This window comes from Echeneis naucrates, chromosome 5 (genome assembly GCF_900963305.1).
Source record: "Echeneis naucrates chromosome 5, fEcheNa1.1, whole genome shotgun sequence".
NCBI classification, from domain to species: Eukaryota; Metazoa; Chordata; class Actinopteri; order Carangiformes; family Echeneidae; genus Echeneis; species Echeneis naucrates.
In genome coordinates, this window is record NC_042515.1 from 5,370,830 (window position 1) to 5,395,290 (window position 24,461).

General features: G+C 40.3%; 1 protein-coding gene across 2 annotated transcripts; it reads left to right on the forward strand.

Moving 5' to 3' along the window:
* Window positions 1-258: 258 nt before the first annotated feature.
* Window positions 259-14,868, forward strand: si:ch211-286o17.1 (hematopoietic progenitor cell antigen CD34). 2 transcript variants are annotated; one of them, XM_029502546.1, is made up of 8 exons: window positions 259-451; window positions 8,571-8,642; window positions 9,185-9,445; window positions 10,098-10,198; window positions 10,924-11,044; window positions 11,615-11,667; window positions 12,662-12,811; window positions 13,585-14,868. In XM_029502546.1, exons 1-8 carry the CDS (start codon window positions 361-363, stop codon window positions 13,771-13,773), a joined length of 1,038 nt encoding a protein of 345 aa, XP_029358406.1. In that variant the 5' UTR covers window positions 259-360; the 3' UTR covers window positions 13,774-14,868. The 2 variants fall into 2 exon arrangements, with proteins under 2 accessions (XP_029358406.1, XP_029358405.1); XM_029502545.1 differs by having other exon boundaries at window positions 9,185-9,441; window positions 10,076-10,198.
* Window positions 14,869-24,461: the final 9,593 nt, after the last annotated feature.

A 24,461-nucleotide genomic window follows, 5' to 3' on the forward strand; every position in this document is an offset into this window, starting at 1 on the left:
GACATTTTTTGAACATTGAGAAGTATTTCAAGAATGCTGTACATAGTTTTTCTTTCTTAAAATACACAGCATCCCCACAGGACCCCATTCTCCTCCTTCCCTCCATCTGTTTTGCTAAAGGGGTGGGGGTACGGAGGAAGGGTTAAAGTAACCAGTGGAAGATAGGGTGTAGGGCAGGGCCTCGCTAAAGAAGAAGGGGGGGCAGTATAAAAACTGACAGAGCACAAGTGGTGCTTTATCCACCCCGTCCCACTCTGGGTAAGAGGAAACCCTAAACTGCCCAGACTCAACCAGCTTTTGGCTCTCCCTTTTCTTTCCCTCTCTTTTCACTCCCACCCATCGGACGTGTGGACGCTCAGGATGAAAATGGCAGCATCATATACAAAGAGAAATGAACAGCCCTGCAAAATATTGGCCTTTGCTTTCCTTCTCATCGGCTCACTCTTGAATGGTAGGTAAAAGAGGAAAAAAAAAAAAAAAGAAGAATCTGAAAACTTCTCCAATATTGTGTGGCTATCTACAATGAGGGAAGAAGGGCCAGGAGGGGTGGGGTTGTTTGAATGATCCTTGAGTTGAATCGCAGTTTTAACCCTACAACCCTTTTACTTGCTGGAATCCTAAAAGCCTTTTTTTTTTTTTTATCTGAAAACAAATCTATATGCCCATAAAGCCTTGGAGGCGTTTCATTGTTTTGAAAAGGATTTTCACCCAGATGCTGAAAGAGAAACATTACTGCGTAGTACTCTGCAAAAAAAACAATCATTTTAGAGTGAGATTACATTTTATGGAAGAATTGACAAGTATTCAATAACAAAACGGGGCTCTCTGCTTTTAGTGTACCCTTCTATTCAGTTTTGAATAATTTGTGAAGTTTCCTCTGGTGTTATGCTTCCTATTTCATTGACCAGATTCCCAGGCTCTTCAAGGACTATATTGAATTATATGTATTTATATTTAGCTGGTAATGTGAGGCCAGTTGAAACATGCAAGAAAGGAGGGTGTGGAGTTTGGTGGTTAATGTGCATTTCAAATGTGGCTGTACTGATACAGTGGGCACTTTAGGGAGGCATGGAGGATGACTGATGTTAAACTGTGTAAAGATAGCATGGCTGACAGAATGATATGAGAATAATTATTAAGAAGTAAAAACTGTAAAAAACATCTAGTGATATAATCAAATTTATCTACTCACTGTCTGAAAACACAACAGAAGCAAGACAGAGCAAACAAAAGACAACTCAAATTAGAGCTCAGGCTGATGTTTGTTTCTGAGAAATCACCACTTTCTAATTTGTTTTGTTTGTAACAGAGTTTGAAAGTCTTTCCTACTCTAGTCTTTTGGAATGATCACAATGATGAACATTATTGATTTATGACACGAAGAGCCATCTCCAAGCTTAAACTACTAGACAACATTAATTCCAAAGGCAAACTCAAGAGCTTTCTTGATGGCACCAAATATGGGAATGCATTGTGAATTTTATAATGTATAAAATACTCCTTGAATTGCTGCTTAAGAATTTAAATGTCAGAACTCCAGCTTTGCAGATTAATTGCCTGCAGCAGAAAGAAGAAAAATGATTGTGGAGAAAAAAGGAAAGTCTGTGATATTTGACAGATGACTTGTTTCATCCATTAACAGTGGACAAGAAAACCTCTGATGAAAATAAACAAAAAACGCAAGTGCAACATGTTAAAAAGCTGAGCTGGATCTGAGAATGAACGACAGCTACTCTATCATTGGCTGCGCTCTCTGTTGTGGCTGGAAATGAATCCCACACTAAACTGCTTAATTCAAACCTCCTGTCTTGTTCATGGGATCTAGCTCATGGGAAATGAGATCATCACGGAGAGGCAGCTATATCTGGTTTGGAAAAGCAGACTGCATTGACATGATTTCAACTTATATATTTCAAACAAGAAGCAGTCAAGCTTTTGTTCTGCTTTTGAGAAAGAAAATCCACATCCTCTTGATGTGCACTGCAATGTTTATCTTCCACAATAATCACAAGCAAAGCAATTGTAAACATGTGATGCACTGTAGTTGGGTCATATGTGCAAGTCAAAAAAGATGAATGACAGTGTAGCAAATATCGCATTTCATACAGATTGGTGAGAGCAAAAAAGAAGAGCCCTTTGAGTCAGCTAAGGGATAAAACTCTCAAGTCAGGCAAAATAAATCCCTCCACCTAAATGATCCTGTCAATATCTGAGATGGGAGCAGGACAGAGTTATGCAAGGACTGGAAAGATGGGCTTACTGAACAACTCTACCATGATGAGGCCACATCAGATTCACAGATGTTGGTGAGCGTAACAGTTGGGGGTGGGGGGGGGGAGATAGGGCAATGGGGGGCACTAAACAGAGGATGATCAGAAACACTGGGGGAAAACCCCTGTTGAGGCTGTTTGGCAGATTTCTTAAAAAAAAAAAAAAAAAAAAAAAACTAACAATGTGAGGCTTGAGATGAAGCGAGGTACGGCGAGCAAAACATGCTTAGATTTACTTTGTTGTCACTGAAATGAGCTGGAATGGTTCATTCGTGGAAGGTCTCAGTTTAAATATATGAAAACGGTACTTACAAAAATTTTTCGTAATTTGGTTTAAGCTCTGCATCTGCTGTGAAGTGGGTTTAGGAGGTTCTCTGGTTAAGGAATAAACCCTGCCCAACCGTGCTGCAAACCCCAGAGCATGTAATTATGGAAATCATTGTTTGTGTTGTACCATTGAAGTCGCAGATGCACCAAAGAATCACAGAAACAATGTCGACAACGGAGTGCAATCCTCTCACAAAGAGTAGTGCAGAGCAATTCAGTGGTGGCAACTGGGCATTTGGGAGGAGACACTCATTCAGCACACAAGATTCTCCCTCACTTAGGTTAGCATTAAGAGCTAGCTGCTTTTCAGGCCAGCTCTTCACAGCTTCGTCTTTCAACCGTTCACAGCTTCTGTACTTGTATTAAAACTGTGTATATTCACATGCAACACAAGCTGACCTGCTAAAGTTACATGCGCCTCAAAAATAAGGTGCTGGTATGAGTCCTGATGTGTAAATTGGATTCATGGAAGAGAAAGTGATGTCCTGCAGTATCAGATAGAAACGTATTCTGAAGAGAGAGGAAGAAAAAATAAATGAAAGCAATTGATGTTTTAAAGCAGAGAACAAATCTCTGTGCATCGACTAGGCGCACATCATTTCAACATTTTAATGGCCTATTATGCTTGTTTTTTTAAATACCGCCCCCGGATGTGTGTGCAGGCAATTTACTCTGGTAGATTTTTGAACGACACTATGACTCAAGTTCTTTCTGGACAAAATCAATGCTGAGCCGTCAGATATGCTTCATTCCCTTAACAGTCTACCTGCGTACACTCCAAACAGACAGGCTCATTCAAGGTAATGAATAAGGCAGTTAAACTGTAGTGGTCAATTGTAAGTGTGACCGTGTGTGCTTTTGGGGGGGTGGGAGGATAGGGGTGAGGTGGGGTGATATAATGCTGCCAATTGAAAGCAGATGTCATGTTTCCTGATTGCAGTCCTTCGTAGCAGGCGTCGTGCTCTCGATAAGGAGCTGCGGTGGCCTCAGGGTTGGGTTGGGTGAATGCTGCAGCTGGCCAGACTAGGTGAAGTAAGTGCAGCTTCAAGTGCCTGATTGAAACCATGCGAGTTAGTTGCTTTCCTGCCAAGAGAGGAGAATGGCCAAGGTTCTGCTATTAATCGCTGTGACAGGAACAACAGGGGTGGGGGCGCAACGGGGTGGGTCACCATGGCGGGGTCAGCAGTCTGTTGTTTCAAAGAGGGTAGAGTTGCAGAGCATGTTTAACCCTTAGGGACTGAGTTCCAATGTCACATTCCACTGCACACTCTTAACTCAAAAGTTTTGATTCTTTATGAGCAGAAAGTTATTAGAAAATGGGAGCACTTATTAAGAAAATTGTGTATTCATTGAATCAGAATTTTGTGTGGGACTGCCATGACTTATGGCGTCAGAAAACAGAGGAAAGAAAAGTATGCATTTGAAAATAATTGATCAAATATCATATACAAACTTCTGATTATCTTTTACAATTACATTAGGCAGAAAATGTTTTGGGTGTTTTTTTGCAGATTCTTATGGTGGCACTGCTTAAATGTTCACTATTCAAATCAAGTATGATTATGATGATGGCCAGATAGACAAATTCAACAAATTCACACTCAGACCTCGACTTCAACTTTTAACATTATATCTATTTTCAACTGACAATCAGTGTTGTTTTGTTTTTTGTTGGGGTGGTGTCAGTTGCAAGAGGTGTGCTTTCTATCCAACTGCAGGCAGAGCACCTCAAAAGAAGCACTTTGAAATTAGAAAATTGGTGCAGATTCAGAGACAGCAGAAAAGGCTCAGTATGTGTTCTGTGTGACATAACATTCAGAGTAAGTGCATATATTGTGCTACACAGACGTTATGTTACCATTTTGCAAATAAAATACTCTCTCATAAAATCCAACTCAAATACTCAGATAATGGTTTTGCAAAAGGATCATTTCTGATATTGATTTCACTGCATGAAAGTCGCAGATTGGAGACGTCACATTTGTATGCTGGATCATGACACCAAATATCGTACTCATTCATGACTGTAGAACACATTCACGCATGCGTTTTTGTTAAACACACAAGGACTATTCCCACAAATATCTATAATAACACTGTTGGAAAAGAGGTGGTGACGTAACTTGCGAGTGTTTATAAAAGCTGTCTTGGCTGGACAGAATCTCAGAATCTCACCCAGTCAATCAAAATTGTTGCTACATCATCCAGTTGATTCTATGAAACTCTGGATAATTTGGTAAATATATCATGTCCTGGGTAAGGTGGTCCACAGACCATTATCATATCAGCATGCCCAACTACACAGCATAGTTTTTTTTTGTTCTTGGCAGAAGCAGGGAACCCCAGAGACTCCAGAGATATGCGGCCACATTTTTAGAACATGTCGCAAAATACTTAATGAGAAGCCAGGCTGTATCTAAATGATCTTTCCCAGTGAAAATTTCAACAGATGTTTCATGTTTTATGTTTTGAATTTGCAGATTAATAGGTCCATTGTTCACATTTTGAAGTGTGACACTGAGGATGTGCAAAGCTTTCTGGGGCCGTGGGAGAGAAATTAGCTGTTAAAATACGAGTCTTGGCATGTTGTTTTCTATTACGCTATACATTGGGGGAGATTCAAGGGTTTGCATCTCACCTTGATAAATGCCCGGGATTAGCTGTGCGTGACTGGGAGAGGGCGAGCAAACAGGGAGAGCTGGGAGGGAGGAAGGCGTGGAACTGAAGGCTCATCTTCCTCTAAAGCCTGCTGCATTCCTCCATCCGGAGTCCCAAGAGATGGGGGGTGCAGGGTGGAGCGTTTCCAGACCACAGCCGTCACTCTAAACAATCTGGTGGGAAAATCTGCAAGACAGCAATGAAGTCAATCCCCCACGCTGTACAACACATGGAGGCGAGGCTGATTAGGATGACTGAGTTAGGTTTATTATGTTTGTGCAATAACACGATATACGACTGATGACTGATAATTTGGCTGTTTAGCATTGCGTGAAAAGAAGGAATGGCATACAAGTGGATATGTGTGGTGATTCGAGGCACAGGGGCTATATATATGTGTGTATGTAGTAGTATAATACCTGAGCACAATCTTCTAATAATCACCTTGAGCAGCTGGCTGTTAGGGTAGTGCTGTGTTCAGTGGGCACGTTGGAAAAAAAAAGGTCTGGCGGTTGCAGAGAACAGCAAAGACACCGCTGCGTTCCCAGTGTAATATCAGATGAACCGGGGAAAGACTGCATTGAACCAGAACTTGAAGCTTTTAGGTCTGCAAACAAAAACAATAAAAAGGTGGTCACTCAGTTCATGCCATTTCTGTAAACATTGGTCATGAGAGGCAATTACATGCAGAAGGCTGTCAGGACAGTTTGTATGAAATGAAGAATGGCAGGTCAGCTCTCTGGATTGACTTTACTTGCTGCCTTGAAGTGTCTGAAGCTAAGCCAGCATGTCTCATTTTTCAGATTTGCATGAGGTGCCATGACATCATTAGCACACGACTTTTAAAACACAGTTGCCTTTTACAGTACAGATTTAAAATTCTCCTAAATCCTTAAAACTCAAACGTGCAGTCTAAATGGTCACCTCAATATTCTCCCAATATTACATCAGACTGCGAATCAAAACTAAACATACTCATCAGCAGTAACGGTGCTTCTTTATTTTACAACACCACTGGCAAACGTTTTACCAACTAACAACTAATTTAATGATCACAGAGTTTACATTTCACCTTAAATTTCACATTTTAGCCTCCTGTGTGTTCAAACTATACGAGGGAAGCCTGATTTATGTCGGACCATCTCACCAATTGTGGACTTTGTCCTTCCGTTTAAAATAAACACACAGACCACCCAGAGATGGAGGAGGGTTTGCAGCTGTATTGGCAGGATGATAGGGAAGGAGTCTGAAAGAGACTCACAGGGTTAGGGGTCCTTGACCTGCTGCTGGGCCACGCCCACACTATTGTTCCTGTGAGTAAACTAGAGATAACAAGTACATCGTGATGACGCACTAAATTTGGCAGTATTCTGCCCCCGTAGTGAAACTTGAACACATCTACAACAGAGCTTTTATTATAGACCTGGCATAGGTACAGAAACTGCAAAACTGCCCGAGGTCAGTGACTGATATATTTTCTCACTCCAATGAAACTCTCAGAAGGTGGAGATGCCACATGACAGACAGCTGCAATGGACAGTTGCTAACACCGAGAATGGTCGAGGACCTCCTTGGATATTATGGCCCCACCTGCCAGCGCGGCACACACAGCGTTTGGTCAGTACTTGTGGCACCTGTCTGTCACAATGATTTATCCAAGGAAGTCGGCGGACATGTGTCACAGTGCCACCATTGTGTGAATATCTGTGCCTCATGTGGGGAAAGCTCAAGAAGCGACTGGAGATGGTGAGGCGACCAGACAAAGACAACAGAATGCAGTACAGCAGAAAAGCAGCTTAAAGTAGCTACTCGGATCTTTGTAGTTTTTCAGATTAAAAACCTAATTAGGTAAAGTCAAACATATTTTAGTTGCCTCCAATTTTTGTGTAAATCAAATATATTTTATTGTAGCAAACCACAATTGCAGGCCTGAAATCAGTCTCAATTGTAAACAAACGCACAGCCAGCAGGGCAAGAGAAAGAAAGAGTGAGAGGTAATGAGATCAGCAGAGGTAAGGCAATACGGGAATGTTTTGAGAATGAGGTAGCGCTGTTGATGTCAGGGCCTAATGTATTCTGGGTCCTACCATTGGAACGTGGAGCAGCCAAATCACAGAAATTATGACTGGAGCTCCATTAGCTCAGTGTGGTGACATATTTTAGAAATTAGCATAGAGAATCGTGTTATCCAGATTTTACAAAAAATTTACAACTGAAAGAAGCTGACATGAAAAAAAAATATATAGACTTTGATCTAGTACTGCAATTTATCGAGGACTCTTTTGTCAAAGTCACAAGGCTCCATAAAAAATGGAAATGGTATTATGGGCTATTACATAATTAAAAAAATTGGAAAAAGTGATGTTTTCAAAGGCATTATTACCTGGCACCTTTCAGTAGCACATTTAATCAAGGCATTTCAGTGGTTTAAATGTGTTGATGGAAAATTATTCCGCTATCATTTATATATTTCAGAAACTTACTTTGCATAGCCTATCCATGCCAAATCCAAAGTGATTCACTGTACCCGTAGGATCTTTTGAAAAAGAGCAAGAGATTATATTTCAAAGTAAATGACTTCATGATATGATCCATGGATAAGCGAGCCTCGGTTATCCACAGCAATACGATCTATTACCTAATCTTCTGCCAGTGCAGAGGCCTCAGGGGACTTGGGGAAATCCTTCGGTGAGCCCACCACGGAGCTCTCACACACTCCTCTAGCCCATGCATTAGGGTGATAATTGACATTAAGATTGCACACCGATGCAAACTGCGGGCCATCGGAGCTACCTTTCATTACAACTTTATTAAATCATGCCTGCACAGCGATCATGAGATGTGGGGAAATATCCCATGATTCTGCTGTGGAGCTGCATTTAAGATGAGCTCTAGGCACGTCACCTTCACAAAGATGACATCTCTTATCTGCTTAAAACACAAAACTACTCAGACCCTTAGTGTGGGACAGCTTTGCCTTGAAGCAGTGATGAATTAAAAGAAAAGCATAAAACTAAATGTGCTCATGATGAGTCAGCACAAAGGCTCCATCCACAGAAACGAGAGCTCAGCATTAGCAAGCAGTTGTCCCCGAATTGATCATTTAGGTTTTGGACTAAAGGATGGTTTATTTGCTCAACCAATAGATTACTAATCATTCACAACTCCACAGTATGATCTTAGAAAATGTATAATTACAAGTTAATCATTATGTTCACCACTGTTTTATGCTATTGTATGCAACTGGGAAATATGAATCAGAACATTTTTCACTTTCCCAACAAATTGACATGGGACCTTATTCTGATTTTACAGCTGGAGTTAAGGGACATGAAGAAGATGCTGTCACAACAACTTTGTTAGCTCCAGAGACAACTAAAGCTCCTGGTAAGAAACCCAGATTTCATAAAAAATATTTTTCAAGTTTAGCTTGTGAACTTGATTTGGCCCTGTCATCAAACCAGGTTTCCCACTTTAGCCAGAAAACTGAACTGAACACTAAGGGCCCCTTTAGAACAGTCGATTTTTCAATAGCTACAACGTACCCATGTTTTAACACTTTAACACAAAATTGTATTACACTGAATGGACAAATGCAAATGCAGGCTGAGAGTAACCTCAACAAAAGAGTGGAAAGAATAACACAACCATGCCAATCTTAGATAAGCAGGACTGCGCTGCATAGGCGTGATGAATCTGATCCCATTAACAAACAGTCCAGAAAATCTAGATTTCTAAATTTACAAAAGCTGCGGTTTCAACAGATTGTTGGTTATTTCCACTTGATTGTTGCTTAAAAACATATGATAAACAAATGATTGCATCAGCTGTGACATCAAAATATACATTCATATTCTACTGTTGTTCACATCTGATATTAGTTTGTACAAACGAAACATTTGGGTTTTATTGTTCGTCTCCCCCCCCAGAGTCAAGCATTCCACAAATCTTGGTCTACCCGTCAATGGACCCTACAGACTTCGATGGCCACACTATGGTGACAGCAACTACAGAAGGGGCAGTAGAGTCAGGAGGTGTAAACAACAAGGACAGCAGTCCCACAGCAACAGAAGAAAAAGCTGAAGGAGAAACTCACCTCACAGTTGAAGGACACACGGACATGTTCAACGTTGCAGCAGAAACACCAGCACCTGTGCCCTCCAGAGGTGATGGACCTGGAAACAAAGTACGTCCTTCAGGTCACATTCATTAACTTGTCAGTTGTTTTAAAATTTTGGGTCAAAAAACAAACAAACAAAAAACGACTACAATGTGTTGGTATTTTGCTGGTGTGTTTTGCATTCTTGTTTGGATGCACTGTTTTGTGCATCACATTTTCAAATGTTTCAAAGACATTGAGACGGAACACCCATTTATTCTACTTTACGTAGAAAAAAAGCATGATACGACTCTTCGGATAAGTAAATGAGTTAATTTTCATATTAATGAGAACTGCATCTTTATTTTTCCACCAAATGTACATTGTTTGAAGAGCATACCTCAATCACACATAGGAGTTTAACGCTTAGACTTTTAGTTTTTCTAAGATGTACTTTATCAACCTGAGTATGCTGTGTTCTAAATCCAGATCTCTAAATAAATGTGTTTATACACATTTAGATTTCCTATTATAAATAGAACACAAATAAAAGGATATCTGTGTCATAGGGGTTGAAGTCAGAGGTACTGAGATTAAAATGTCCACCAATAACATTTAATGAACTGCAACGTGTGGAAGGCACTGGTCAAAAAGTTGACTGCCACAAAGCAGTTATGGGCGTAATGGTGAGGAAGATTACAGTTTTGGCTTTTCACTGCAGCCAGTGCCAGTTCCAGTGCCAGTGCCAGAGTCAGTACCACAGGATGCTGTTGTCTGTGTCACCAAAGAAGCGGTCCACGACAAAAATGCTGTCAGTCTGAAACTCAAGTCTTCCTCCAGCTGCGTAAGTACACCAAAAAAAACAAAAAAACACCTATTGTGTTCACCTATTGTATTGCCATTACTATGGTATTTCTAGCTAGAAGGAACAGATAGAAGGATATTTTTTCCTGTTTAAGCTAAATAAAACATCATGATTTCTACTTCTTATATGGAGAGAGGGAAAGCCAATTTCTAGTGCATGTCAGTGAGGGCTTAGATTGAGTTGTGATGGCGCAGGGAGGGCGTCACAGTGAGTGGGCTTACTGCTGCTGGAGACTGTGTAATGTATGAAGCAGCCTGAAGCAGCAATGTGGCTGTTTGTATGTTTATGTTTGGAATCACCCTGTTCTATGTGGATGCCTCAACCCTCTGGACAGGATTTCAGCACGGCTTAAGCAGTGAATTAACCTTTAAACAATGCATGCACAGCTATAAGTAACAAAACATACACAGAGAGGTCTTGGCGTCCAGGCAGACACCAACAGACTATAAACAACACGCTCCAAATTGTCTTTGTCTGCAGAGAGGTTTGGGCCCTAACTAAGCCAATGTTTAGCCATTTCAGCAATTAAACTTATACTAACATAACCTGAGAGATAATTAAACTAAAACCTGAAATCAGTTATCTTTGAAAAAAGGTTTGATCTGCGTGCAACGTGTAATTTGGAATTAGATAAATGAAACCATTCACATGTTGTAATGACAATGTTTCACAACTAATTATGTTTAATTGTGCTGTCCTTGCAGAAAGACACCAAATTGAGGATTGAAAGTGTTCTGCAGGAGCTGTGTAATGGAGAATGTAAGCTAGAGATCTACCAGGCAGACAACTCCGATGAAATCCTTGTGTCAGGACAGTATGTTGAAGGTCAGTAACATAAGATATTAAACATTATTTAAAAACTCTACTGACATACATCCAGTTATGATTCATAAACCTTCAGATGCTATTCAGTTGCTTCTTTTAATAAGCTACTGTTCATAAGTTTTGCTATTGCCAAATCGCAAACACCAGCAACTGTTTACCCAGCAGCCATGCCAAAAGCTTTATCCATCATTGCATTTGCAAGATGGCAGGTTACAAAGAACCTACTGCGCAGCACCACTTCTGAAGAGAAGGCTGGATGCTGCAGTGGCATGGAAGCAGAAAGTGACAAAACACTCAAGTTAGACTGGTGCTAGCTGGTTAGCATGTATGTCTGAATAGAAGAAAGTACCATTTAACACTGGTGGTGCTTTCCGGGTCAATGCTGAACCCTGTCATTTTTGTTTTCCTGTAAATTAAATGGCAGGTCATGCTAATGCTGGCTTTTGGAATATGTTATTGATCACAGAACAGTACTTTTTTGCAAAGTCAAATCTCTGCCACTACTTCTTCATGAATAAAAAAATGCAGCCTATTGTAATTTTGAAAATATTTTGCTTTTTTTGTTTGCAGCTGATGTTGTAAGCATGATAAACAAGTTCAACAATGACAACATCAAAGATAAGGTAATGTACCAGTTAGTATAATTACACACACGTGTCTATACATTCATTGCATTTTTTATTTTTTTGGTTGTTTTTTTTTTTACAAAAAACGAACAAACAACAAAACAATATTCAGTGCAGTCGGGAAATTTGAGGTCAGAAATAGGAATGCAAGTACACTCTGCCGTCAAATCAACTGAGATCACTTTTGTACCTTTTTAATCAACATTGCCAAGATACAAACTTATTTAACACGCTCAAGGTCCCACAAAATAAACACCTTCTATCCTCTAGACTCAGACACCATATTTGGTGTTTAACTCAGAACCTGACTAGATTGGAAAATACTCTAGACTGAAGAAAAACACTCGCTGAGTTTTCCAAAGGCTTCAAACTGTCAGGCTGACACTTTGTGTGACAAACAAAAATCCCACAAACAATCTATTTGTCATGTGCAAAACATTTATTTGAGTACCTAGGAGACAATCTCGGGTTATGGGTGTGTCTGTCTGTCTGTCTCTGGATTTGACACACACAGCATTTGGTATTCTCCTCCTTACTCCTACATGCAACAAACCACCCGTATTTCAGGCAGTCACTCTTTATTATACTGTCTACAGTCTGTACATTGGTATATTCCGGTTTTAACACCACCTTAAGACAAAAGGAACGATTACCTATTGAGACAGTGGGACATAAACAGCGACACTGGGTGGGGCTGGTTGTCCTCACTTTCAGTTAAGACTGATGAGAGAGCAGCAATCACATAATCAAAGTGTCAACACAATGGCTTCCCTCCTCAGACCTGATATCAGCATGCACCATTACAGGTGAATCAGTTCACACATGGAATTAAACTGTGACACCACAGGTTTCTGTCAGGTGTGACAGATTTTTCCAGAGATTTCAAACTTTTTCTGCTTGCTAGAAACACTATACCTCTGACCTAATTTAGACACACAAAGTGACCACTGGTATTTTGCTGTCAACTATTTTTTTATTTTATTTTTTTCAGACTGATGTGGACCAAGTCGTTCCCCACTGGGGGAAGAAGTCTAAGTTGGTACTGGTTACCTTGCTACTGACTGGCCTGTTGCTGGCTGCACTTCTGGTAGCCGGTTATTACTTGAAGACGCACCGCAAGAACTCCAAAGGAGTAAGACTGGTGAGTTTCACACTGCTCACACGTTGGGCCTCAAAAGCTGCGGCTATTAAAATATCAGCAAAAAATTATGTTATTTTCTTTTGCATCTGTGCTAATTCAGCCAAAGGGATTTTTCAGTGCGTAAACTCTTATTACAATGTGCCCGTTTAGCCCAGCTGCCCCTGAATCATAATATATCGCGACCTGAGGTGGTGAGGGTTTGGAGTAAAAAAACAAGAAGGAATGCTTCTCTACATTGTTCAGTTGTTTGTCTCAAAGTGCATGCCAATTCGATTGTGTGGGAAACACTGAAGTTGTTCCTACTATAACAGACTTTACAGGTTCAACAGATGGTTTTAGTTTTTCATGTTTTGTGCAGAACATGACATAATTTTTTGCACACACCCTTGTGATGATTTAGATGAAACAGACATAAGAGTCCATCATATGCATCAATCATTATCCAAAGTTCTCACTGACAGTTGGGGCAACCCATTAAACTTTAACAAAGCTACTAGATAGAAAATAAAAAGATCCACTTGCCTGCATATTGTTTACAGCTCATCAGTAAAGTTACTAAGACTCAAGCGAGCGCGCACACAGCTGAAACCAATAAACCTCATTTCTAAGGAATGCATTTGTTTATATTTGAACACCACCCACAAAAACAAATTCAATCCAAACCACACACTTTCCTGCTTGTTTACGTGTTGTGTTTGAACAGCAAGATTAAATTTGTCTGTGTTAAACCTAGTATGTTACTTTGACCTCAAGTGCCTCTTCACACTCTTTAGGCAGAGTCTTTCCAGGTGGATGAGGAGAACCAAGCTAATACCCTGGTGTCCGTGGCCCCCCTGCCCCAGGAGCCCGTTGACAAGCCCACCGCCAACGGAGAGTCTCCGCCAGAAAATGGGACCAACCCCGCCCCCACCACTAATGGACACTCCCAGACCCAGACCCCTGTGGCTGACACTGAAATGTGAATCTTGACACTCACCCATCACCCACCGGGACACACAATCCACAAGCCCCTCTGCTGCCTCAAAGACTGTCCACACACTGAGACAAACAAACAGATTCAACTCCCCACCTCATCATACCTCCTAGGACAAAGATCGACAACAATGACGACGCTGATCACAACGATTATGATAATGACAATGCCTGTAATGTGAAAAGTTTTGGGATCATTGGCCTTTGCTAGTGTCGAGAGGAGACAACGGACACTGCGTTTGGGACTGAGACTGACTGGTATTCATTAGCTGCCTTCACTTTGGTTTACTAGAAAAATCTTCGTCCAATCACCAAAGTCATGCCAAATATTTGCTGTTGATCCACGTTGAAAGGAGCAAAGAGTGCGCCATCATTTCAGTCTATAGCTGTGGTGCAATGGAGCCAGAGAAACAAGGCAGGTGACATGAGGCCAGTTTCTGTGCTATTGTAAAAAGGACGGATGCTCACTGTTCAACTGTTTTATTTTATCTATGCGATTTAGGAAATGTTTATTTTTGTAACCTGATGATTTGCCTTCCCTTTTTTTAGAGGTACAACGTGTCTGAAGGGCAAAAAATAAGAGATACCCAAGTTTGAAAAAAAAAAAAAAAAAAAAAAAAGGTGAAAGTTCGATATTTTCTCACAAATTGTCAAAAAAATAAAAAAATCATTATTGTTAACATTTGTCCTAGAAACCAAAGACCTATTAACAGTATTTGCAATATACAAGTTAGATTACAACCAGCAGTCATAATTGGTTTTGCTGAGGAATCAAAATAATTCCACTAAACTATTCATAATGTGGCAATATCTTAAGTTTCCTTAGTGCTTTATACTGATAACTTAAAGAACTAAACCTTGATAACTACTGACCTTTGGTCAAAGCTTAATTGGAAGAGGTTGCAAAGCACATTTCTATTCTTTGTGGTTGCATATCGATTTTCATGATGACAAACGTGTATAGTTTTATGTTTTTAAGCATCAACATACTTTTCTTAGTCTTTCCTCCAACTTTAGCAGTGATGAAGTCTGAAGCAGTGTTTATTTCTGAGGAAAAAAACTGAAAAAAAAAAAAAAAAAAAAAACTGGACCTGGGCTGGGAGACTAGGAGTTTACAAATTGCCAGGCTAGTAAACAAAAACACTATCATTAAATTCCAAAACAAAGGTGCAGCAGGTTTAGAATTTCACAGAATGTCTTTCTTGCATGGTTGATATGTAAAAACTTGGTTTTCATCCTTTTTTTTTTTTATTTCCATTTTTTTTAGCCTCTCTTTTGATCAACTGTATGTACTGCATATGTAAATAAGTGTGCTTCCCCTGTTTGTAGTACCTGTGCCTGATTCATAAACTGCGATTGTTGACAATATCTTTGTAGCTGTCTTCAGCTTTCTTGGTGTGCTTGTCTGGTTTAAGAAACATTTAAAACATTGTAAACACAATCATTATTTCTACAGTTACAAAACACATTGCTTCACTGCACTGGATTTAAGTTTTAATGCCGCTATCTGTTTCATAAATAAGTTTATGTGGGTTTATGAGAGGACGCAGCTGCAGAGTGTTACGTTACATGCAGGATATATATACATGTACTGCATGTCAAAAGATCTACCCTAATCCTTAATCATCATTTAGACATTTAGCTGTAAAACACTCAAAATGCAGGGCGGGTGCTATTGTAACAGAGGGTTTTGGGGCATGGGTCCATTCTGTGTTGGGTTTGCATGTTCTCCATGAGCCTGCGTGAGTCCCCTCCAAGGACTCCTCCCACAGTCCAAAGACATGTACATTTGATTATCTGTTGACAGTAACATGCCCATGTGAATGAATGCCACCATGTACAGATGTCTCAATCTGTCAGCCCTGTGACGGACCGGTGACCTTTCCAGGGTGTACATCGCCCTCATCCAGTGTCACCTGGCAGTGACAGTGGACGGACAAGTGATTTAAGCAATGGATGGATGGATGGATGGATGTATGCAGAATGCCAATTAGGTCAATGACCAGGAAAACAGACTGTTATATCTGTTGCTCCTATAAATGGATGAAAACTGGATCAAAACAATTGTCTCTTGACCCTTGAAAACTAATCAACCAAAACGTGATTTATTGCCAGCAAACTATTCTTCATTTTATTCAAGATATTAGCAACCTGAATGAGCTTAGTTTAAAATAGCTTAGTATAATGTACAATTAAACTTAATTCAGCTCTTAGAAGTTATTAACTTTCAACAAAGCAGATATAAAAGATTTAAGGTAATATTGAAATTTGGCATTGGTACAATAAAACTCTGATTGGATGATTAGATTGCACAGTTCACAAAATTTTCAGTCATGGTTTCTAAGAAAATGCAAATTAATAATTAGACTAAAAGAGGCCAGAAAATAGCCACAGGGTAAAGGTCATATTTTGAATATTCATGATGAAAAAACAAATTTTTTATTCAAAACACATCATTTGCTATGTGCTTCAGAGAAATCATTGGAATAATGAGGGAGGAGGCGTCCTCGATACACCATTCAATTTCAGATATCTCTAATTTAGTGCTCAATATTCATACCATAATTTAAAACTTGTACAAACGGTAATGATATTGTCCGAGACTTTCACAGATAAAGAAAATGTATTTAATGGAGAGTGTTCATGTCTGATTGAGACCAGAAACAATGCTAGTCCTAACCAATACCAATCCAGTACACTGCTGATTTGCATGTATGCACCTGTTATATTGGAAAGTAAAAGACGCCAAGATTTCCAATGCATATGGAGTTTAATACCTGGTCTCTTCACTGTAATACGGTCTAAATGGAGTAGACAGGTGTTTGGGAATGGCATGAATATTTGCCCACAAAATTCAGACAACTGTCAGCTGACACTTCTCATTAAGCCTAATTAGGTCAGAATCAGAATCAGAAATAGTTTTATTGACAGGAATTTCACTGTAGTGTTTCAAACTTGGAGAAGGGAAAGACAGAAAGGAAATATTTATATACATTGAAATTGGAAGTAATTGCAGTTGAATAATGTATAATATTGCAATAATGCAGTAATGTGCAAATGTTCATGAGGTTGTCAGTCGATTTATGAGGAGATCTGGGAGACAGCCAGATTTGCATTATGAATATTTGCATGCCCAGAACTTGGCTGATTAAATTTGTGAATGCTTTCCTGGTTATTTTCATAATAACCTAAAAAGCACTATGATTGGGTGATTACTGTTCCTTCAAGTGGCTTATAGACCTTCTACAGGGTAACATCATAACCACAGAGGGAAAGCTCAGCATCAACTCAACATGAATAAAATCACTTTCAGGTTTCTACTTTTTGCCTCTTCAAGGTGGCCACCTGTGACTTCTTTGGCTTTCATGTCTATGTCGAAGCAAATAAGAATTGGCTAGAGGCCAGAAAGTATTGCAGAGGTATACACTGATCTGTCTTCAATCCACAGCCTGGAGGAAAATAAAATGCTCCTCCAATTTGACAGACCTTGAAACAACACAGATGTCTGGATTGGCCTGTACCGAGATGCCAATGATATCTGGAAGCGGTCTGGAGGTAAAACTGCGTCACAACTTATCTGGTCAATACCGAAAGACATGGGTGACAACAAAAGATGTGTGGTACAAAGAAGAGAAGGTTGGTTTGTAAAGGGACTGTAAAAAGGAGCACAGGTTCTACTGTTTTAAAAGCAACATGCTTTTGGTAAAAGAAAACAAGACATGGGAGGGTGCAATGGAACACTGTCAGTACGCCTGATGAATCTGCTGTCTCTAAAATCCTGCAGACAAGCAGGGAAGCCCAGGCTGACCATGTGTGGACGGGACCGCGCTACCTGTTTGGCCGCTGGTTCTGGGTGAATGAGGACAACAGGATGTGCCAAGCTTGGAGCCATGGATGGAACCCACAGTGTCCCAACATGAGTCACCACTGTGGTGTCCTCTGGCAGGACAGCACTGGGAAAGCCAGAACTGTGAATACAAATACAATTTTGTCTGCAATCCATTTTCACAGAATGGACGCACTGCCATGTTTGTAAATGTATGACAGACCATAAATTCTAACTAAATTTGTAACCTGTTTCATGTTTACTTTCTTTTCACAATAACATAGAATGTGATTACGGTATGAGGGTAAGCGAGTATTTGCCAAATGATGGAATAAAGAAATAACTAGTATGGAGTCATTTTAGAAAAATATAGGATACTAATAAAACATTTATTTACCTGAGCCCTTAGAAATGTATTAATCATATTATTCTTGCTTGAGCTAATATTAATATATATCCACTGATACATTATGAGCTGGCGTGTAATCTCATGTTTTGAGTATAAATAGAGTATTTGAATAAAAAATAATAAGTTATTCTAGTTATTCTTCCACTCTTTCCACTCTGTCTTTCCAAAAACCAATTGTATCAATTTACTAAAGTAAATAGATATTAAATATTTGTGACATGAAACTTGTTTTTACTTTGATTAAGTAACAGTGAGTAGAGGAAAAATTCTCAACACTTAACAGCAGATGGGTCGATTGACAAAAATGTGACCTTTTCAGTATCAAATCATTTGCCATCCTAATATTAATTATTTAATGTGAGATACTATAAAAAAAACTAACAACAAAACAATCCCCATCACACATATAACTTCCTCCTTCATATCAAAATAGACTGCTGTTAAATCTGTATGATAACAATAACCTACCAGCACCTGGGAAATGCTGTTGTGACTGTCAGTAATGGTTCACTGTTACTGCCTGCTAGTACTTTGGGACAAAGAGGCCAAGACCCGGGGGCTCCCAATGGCTGTGAAGATTCAGTCACACAACACATGGTCACAAGGTCACCTGTCATTCTGCATGTGGATTCTCTGGAGAGGAAGTCTGTCTGTGCAAAAAGCCTGACTCTGCATGTATATGTGTGTGTGTGTGTGTGTGTGTGTGTGTGTGTGTGTGTGTGTGTGTGGTTGGTGTAACCAGTGCAAATTAACCACTGCTGTCACACAAGCTGATGTGACCTTTTTCAACCCTTGTTGTAACAGTCTGACAGCCTATACTTGCCTCCAGTGATGGTTCACTTACCCAGTCTACTGGGGTAGACACAACCACTGTCTGTACAGCTGCTGTAAAGCTGAGTAGATGCAAAGGTCAGCGCGGTGTTTGCCAACAGCAGCTCGGCTCAAGCTCCGAACAAGGCCTCATCACTTCGTCACTGAAGATCATTCCTACAACAAGAAATAGCCCAATAAGTGAAATGTCAGTGCATGAAATCATTCACTGGTCACAAAATCTTGGCTAATTATATCAGTTTCTAGTCCTCATGTTTTGAAGTTCACTTTGAGCTAATTTTAGGGGAAATTTGGAATGAAATGCTTTTCTTCAGAAAACAACATGTGGTGATGAGGAATGAACATTTTTACTGCCACTATCCTTATGAGTAATTACTGACCAACTCCACCAATAAAACTTTGATGGATTTTGATTCAAACAACCTAGCAAAGCAACATAATGTACAAGCAGTGGTGGAAGAGGTTTTCAAATCCTTTGCTTGGGTAAAATGATTTCAGAAAAGTGCAAGTCCAGACTAAAGTATCTCTGCATCTGAAGTACACAAAAAGGAAAAACATATTGGTGACAAAATATCTTAAAAGAAAGTACTTAGGGTCAGTGGTAGTTAAGATTGGTATGTAAAAAGCAGATCTTGAAAAACTAGAAACACTATAAAAGGGTATGAAAGAGGGGTGTTTAATAACATCAAAGCACTTTTTCAGAGGCAGAGATATAATTTAGCACAGTCATGCTATGGAATTAATTTACATTCAGCCATAGCTCACAAGTGCTCTGATACAAGAGACAAATTAACCACCAACGGTTTGACTTGGGAGGGGGAAAAAAAACTGCTTTGGCTCAAGCAAAACTTAAAATATGACCATGTGCCAACTGTGTTTCCAGCAAAGCATAATAGTTAATACTGCATCTCCACCTGCTGGGAGTCCTTCGTCATTTCAGCTGTTAGGTTGATATATAAACAAGAACATGCTGCCATAAAATCATTTTAGCGTTTTACTCCCCATTTTTAAACATTTTCATTCAATTAACGCGACTCTGACAGGACACGCTATCTTGTTCTTTCCATCATTCAACTCGCATTTGTACTTGTTTCATTTTAAACCACACAAATTATTACGGATGTGTTTTTTTATATGCTTTTGAGAGGTAACAATTTAAAGATAAGACGACTTACCGTGAGTGTTTGTGCATCCAAATGGACGCGCAAACACAAAAAGTTGACGTGAGTGACGTCATGCGCCAATTACCGTAAGGACCAGTGAAGTGGAGCGTCACCTCATTTACCGTAAACCACGGTCAAGGAAAGCAATGTCACTGACAGAAACTTCTGGACTTATTGCTTAACATCACATCGAGCGAGGTCTAAGCCAAAGCAAATAACAGCATGTAATCCAGCTGCTGGCTGTGTTTCCAGAAACATTTCCTCCTTAAGTTGTTTCTGGAGTCTGAAAATTAGTCAGTGAAATGTCTCATCTCCTCAGGCCTCCTGGGTGTGCTTTTAGCCTGATTTTAGCCATTGGATAAAATACAACAGCCAACGGCAATAAACTGAATTAAATGTATACTACAAGTCTATGGTGTCGCTTTATTTGCTTTATTTTCCACCAGTACGAAATATATATATATATATATATATATATATATATATATATATATATATATATATATATATATATATATATATATATATATATAAAAGAAAACAAAACATTCAAAACAAGGCCTTTGCAGAATCAATCTTTGGTGTAATATTGCCATCTGTTGTAAGAAACGTGACATTGCAGTATATATATATATTTGTGATATAACATCACAAATACTTGTATCAATAGATGGCAAAATATTTTTGACAAAGACACTTCCAAATAAACATGTTATAGGCATGTGTGCAAAAATAATCTTCCTATTTGAAATTTACCACTGGCTATGAAAGAGATCATAAGTACATATCAAAAACCTGAAGACTTTCATGACCTGTAAGTAGAAGTAATATTACGGGTTGTTTTGTTTTGTTTTTCCCGTACTTAAATCTTTCCGGATTTTGGCTATTCAAAGTGAAGTGGATATTTGTGATTCCTAATAGCTGTTTCCAGTTTTGCTTTTTTCGTGTCTTTCCATTTGGATTTGTGAAGGCAGATCTAAATCGACGAATTGACGCTCCTGTCTCCTACATAACTATAATTTCCTGCTGCGCGTGCGTGTAAAAGTTTATTTAAACATCTGCATCCTGCCGGAAATAACAACAGCGATGATAATAATAGTAATAATAATAACAATAATAATAATAATTAGCCCTCAGCGCGACATCTGGGTAGTTGCGTCAACGGGAGGTGATTTACGGTAAGACGGCGTCGGACACCACGTGACCTCACCGATGTTTGTAAACATGCGTCAGCCACATGTGATTCTGGCGATGAGGAAAGACTCTCCAGGCCTGCGGACCAACCAGCGGCCGGGGGAGTGTCGGGGGCGGGGTTCCCGTGTTGCGCTATGGAAAATCATTAGGGGGGATACACTGTGACAACGTACGCACCGAGATTTCTAATAGCGACTGTAAGGCTGAAACGGGGACCCAAGTGGACCGACTGCTGACCGGGGGCTGACCGGGGGACCGAGCGGAGCCGGCTGGCCAGCACAGGAGGGAGGGAAGGTGGGGTGGAAATGGATGAGACTCCTTCGGCACGGAAGGAAAACAAGCTTGGGATAAACACGTAAGTTATTTATGTTATTATAGGGCGAGCGGGACTTAATGCTGCGTATGATGCGTAGAGAATACCACTATGTAGTCCACGGCCACTCGGGCGCTGAGTGAAAAGGTGGGAATAAAAAAAAAAAAAAAAAAAAAAAAGCCCGGAGGCGCTGTTGGTAAAAGTGTAAAAGACAAATAAAGAAAGAAAACGAAAGTCCAGCACTCGCAACCGCTCGCTTTACGACGAATATATCATTTGAAACACTTTTGGGTTTTTTTTGTGTTTTGTTTTTTGTTTTTTTTTTTTTTGAAACACGAGGGTTTTCATCGCCGACATGACAACAGGTAAATTAAACTGCGTCAGCGAGAGGGAGCTGAGAGAAAAAAAAAAAAAAAAAAGAGGACGAAATCCACCGGGAATTTCCGCCGTGATGGTGAAACATGCTGCGACTGCACGGCAGCGTGGTGCTGCTCGGTCAAAATAGCTGGAGTTGTGGCCGATTGTGAGGTTTAAGAAACGGGGATGTAAACAAAGCGTGGAGTCGACAGGGATGGCGTGTGAAGGAAGAGCTCCGAATTGGATGCTGCGCAAGAGATGGATAGTGCGTAATCCTGTTGTGCGAGAGGAGGACGTTACGCAGTTCGTATTGGCACGAACACTTAGCGCCTCGTCGTCTTTATATTTTGGTGTCGTCAAAGATCAGCTGGTGGTTTAGACACACACACACACACACACACACACACACACAAAACAAAAACGAATCACAATACTTTCCCCTTCGAACGTGGTCGCAAAGTGACGCACAGGGAGCTGCTCTGTTGTTTGTGTCATTCCTAAAGGAAACACAACAAAACAAAATAAACTTGAGCTCCAAGAGAGCACCACAATGGTGACGCAGCTTGTTTTGTGTTTCAGGTGTCAGACAAACATTTGCTGCGTCACAGAGATCCCAGGAGGTCCCCAATAGTAATCTAGCTCTAAAGTGCGCACTTGATACGAAGAAAACAAGCTCTACTTCCCAACATAGGAGGTGCTATTTGGCAGAATCATCCTTGACACCATCTGCCGTTGGGGGATTTTGACACAGGTATAGCTCAGCATCAGTCAGTCAGGGGTTATGTAATTTAAGGAAATCTGAACACCTGAGTGCTCAGTAAGTGAGTTGCAGTGCTGCGCTCCTCAGAGTTGTCGTCATTTGACAGATTTGTGTCCCTCTGAGCTGAGGCCTGTAATGCACACCTGTGAGAGCACAGCAGGACGCTGACACGCCTGATGTGACGACACTGTTGCTGTTGACACCGAGGCTGCTGGCCTCATTCCTTCCTTAATGAGCTCGGTGGAAGGAGAGTGGGTGTGGTGGCCTCCCACTGCTTACCTGCAGGAAGGACCGAGGGGACTCAAGAGCTTCCTCGCCCCGCAGATCCTCGGAGGTGAAAACGAGGCACGCAGGAGGAGCATGCTGCTTCATGACAAGTGGATTTGTTCAGCCAGTGGGTGAATCAGCAGTACACCTCATAAGTTGCTTGGCTCCTGGCAAGGAAATGGAAAGTGAGAGAGAGAAAGAAAAGCAAAGGCGGGGAAGGAAGGGCACCTTTAATTATGGTTACAGAATAGAAACTTGACTCTCGAGGGGATGTTAGTCGTAGTTTTGAAACAAGCAGGTAAAGGCCACAGGCGGAAGCTCAAGCTGATCAGCAAGAGGGACGGCCTTACGACAGAATCTCCATTATTACTGTTTATATCGTTTTTAAAAGAATCATTAATGAATCTATTCGAAAGTTTAGCAGAATATTTTACCGTCAGGGATCATCACGTTCGCTGCAGTCAATTTTTTTATCCTGACTTCTGAGGTCAGTCATTAAAACAAGCGACCCACTTGAACAGACAAGGAACCGTGACCTCAATAGTTATTTAGTGATTCTTTCAGGGAGGGGCGCTCCCTCTCAAATCAAACAAATAGAAGATCCCAGTACAAATCTGATGCCTTCAACCTCATTTTCCTTCGAGGCCTTTGGAGGATTTTCTCAGTAATTGTATTGGTGAGTCCAAAAAAGGTTGAGAAAAAAAAAACAAAAAACAAAAACACAGTCTCGTGCTTTTTAGCCGAGTGAATGCACTTCAGCAGCCAGTCTAAAAGTAGTTGCCGTAAACAAGCGCTTTGAAAAACCACAGTGCAGAGGCAGTGAATCTATTTATGTGTGTGCGTACAGCAGGGGGGCAGAGTCACCTGTAGCCCTCATTAACCTTCAAAGAAAACTGCCTTTTCAATCAGCTCCCTCCGACATACAAATGATAGAATAGGAGGTGGCACAGGGCCGTGAGATGACAGTGCTAAAATTAAACTCGGTGCACTGCTGGCCTCGCTGGATGATGATGTATTAATAGACAAGTGTGAGGCAGCATTCATTCGCAGGTATCATTAGCAGCAAGACACCTAACCTGTTACACAAAGAAAGAAAAAAAATAAAAATAACAAAACAAACAAAACTACTGTGAGCTACTAGTCCAAAGGGATGTCTCCTTACTGTCACCGCAGAAGGTTGAATTTTACTTTGTTCAAAGTATATGCAAATATTTCTTCAGGATAGGAAGCACAGGGGATTAGGGTTAGGCTAACCCTCCTTAACATAACCCATAAAGAGAATGAAATAGCGAGACAGCTTATTGGCTCCGAAGTGTTTTTAACTTCCTGATAACAGTCAGTGGGAAACACCAGAAGGTCTTTGCTCTCTACCTTGGCTCTCACAGAGGCACCTTTAGCTTCATTTCAAACCATAATATTTTATTTGTTAGTTATTTAACTCATAAAGTCCCGCTTGTTAACAGCAAGTCATCTGATATTTCCCAAGAATTTGTTTGGGAGCCAGGAGAGAGAGTTAGAGCGTAAATTGACTCATCTGGTTCCGCCCTTGTGCAGAAAA

Excerpts from the sequence above, each read along its gene's own strand:
- si:ch211-286o17.1 (XM_029502545.1), top strand. The coding sequence starts at position 361 with ATGAAAATGGCAGCATCATATACAAAGAGAAATGAACAGCCCTGCAAA. Across the intron at positions 11,045-11,614 it reads GTCAGGACAGTATGTTGAAG|CTGATGTTGTAAGCATGATA; the intron begins GTCAGTAACATA and ends TTTTGTTTGCAG. Across the intron at positions 11,668-12,661 it reads ATGACAACATCAAAGATAAG|ACTGATGTGGACCAAGTCGT; the intron begins GTAATGTACCAG and ends TATTTTTTTCAG.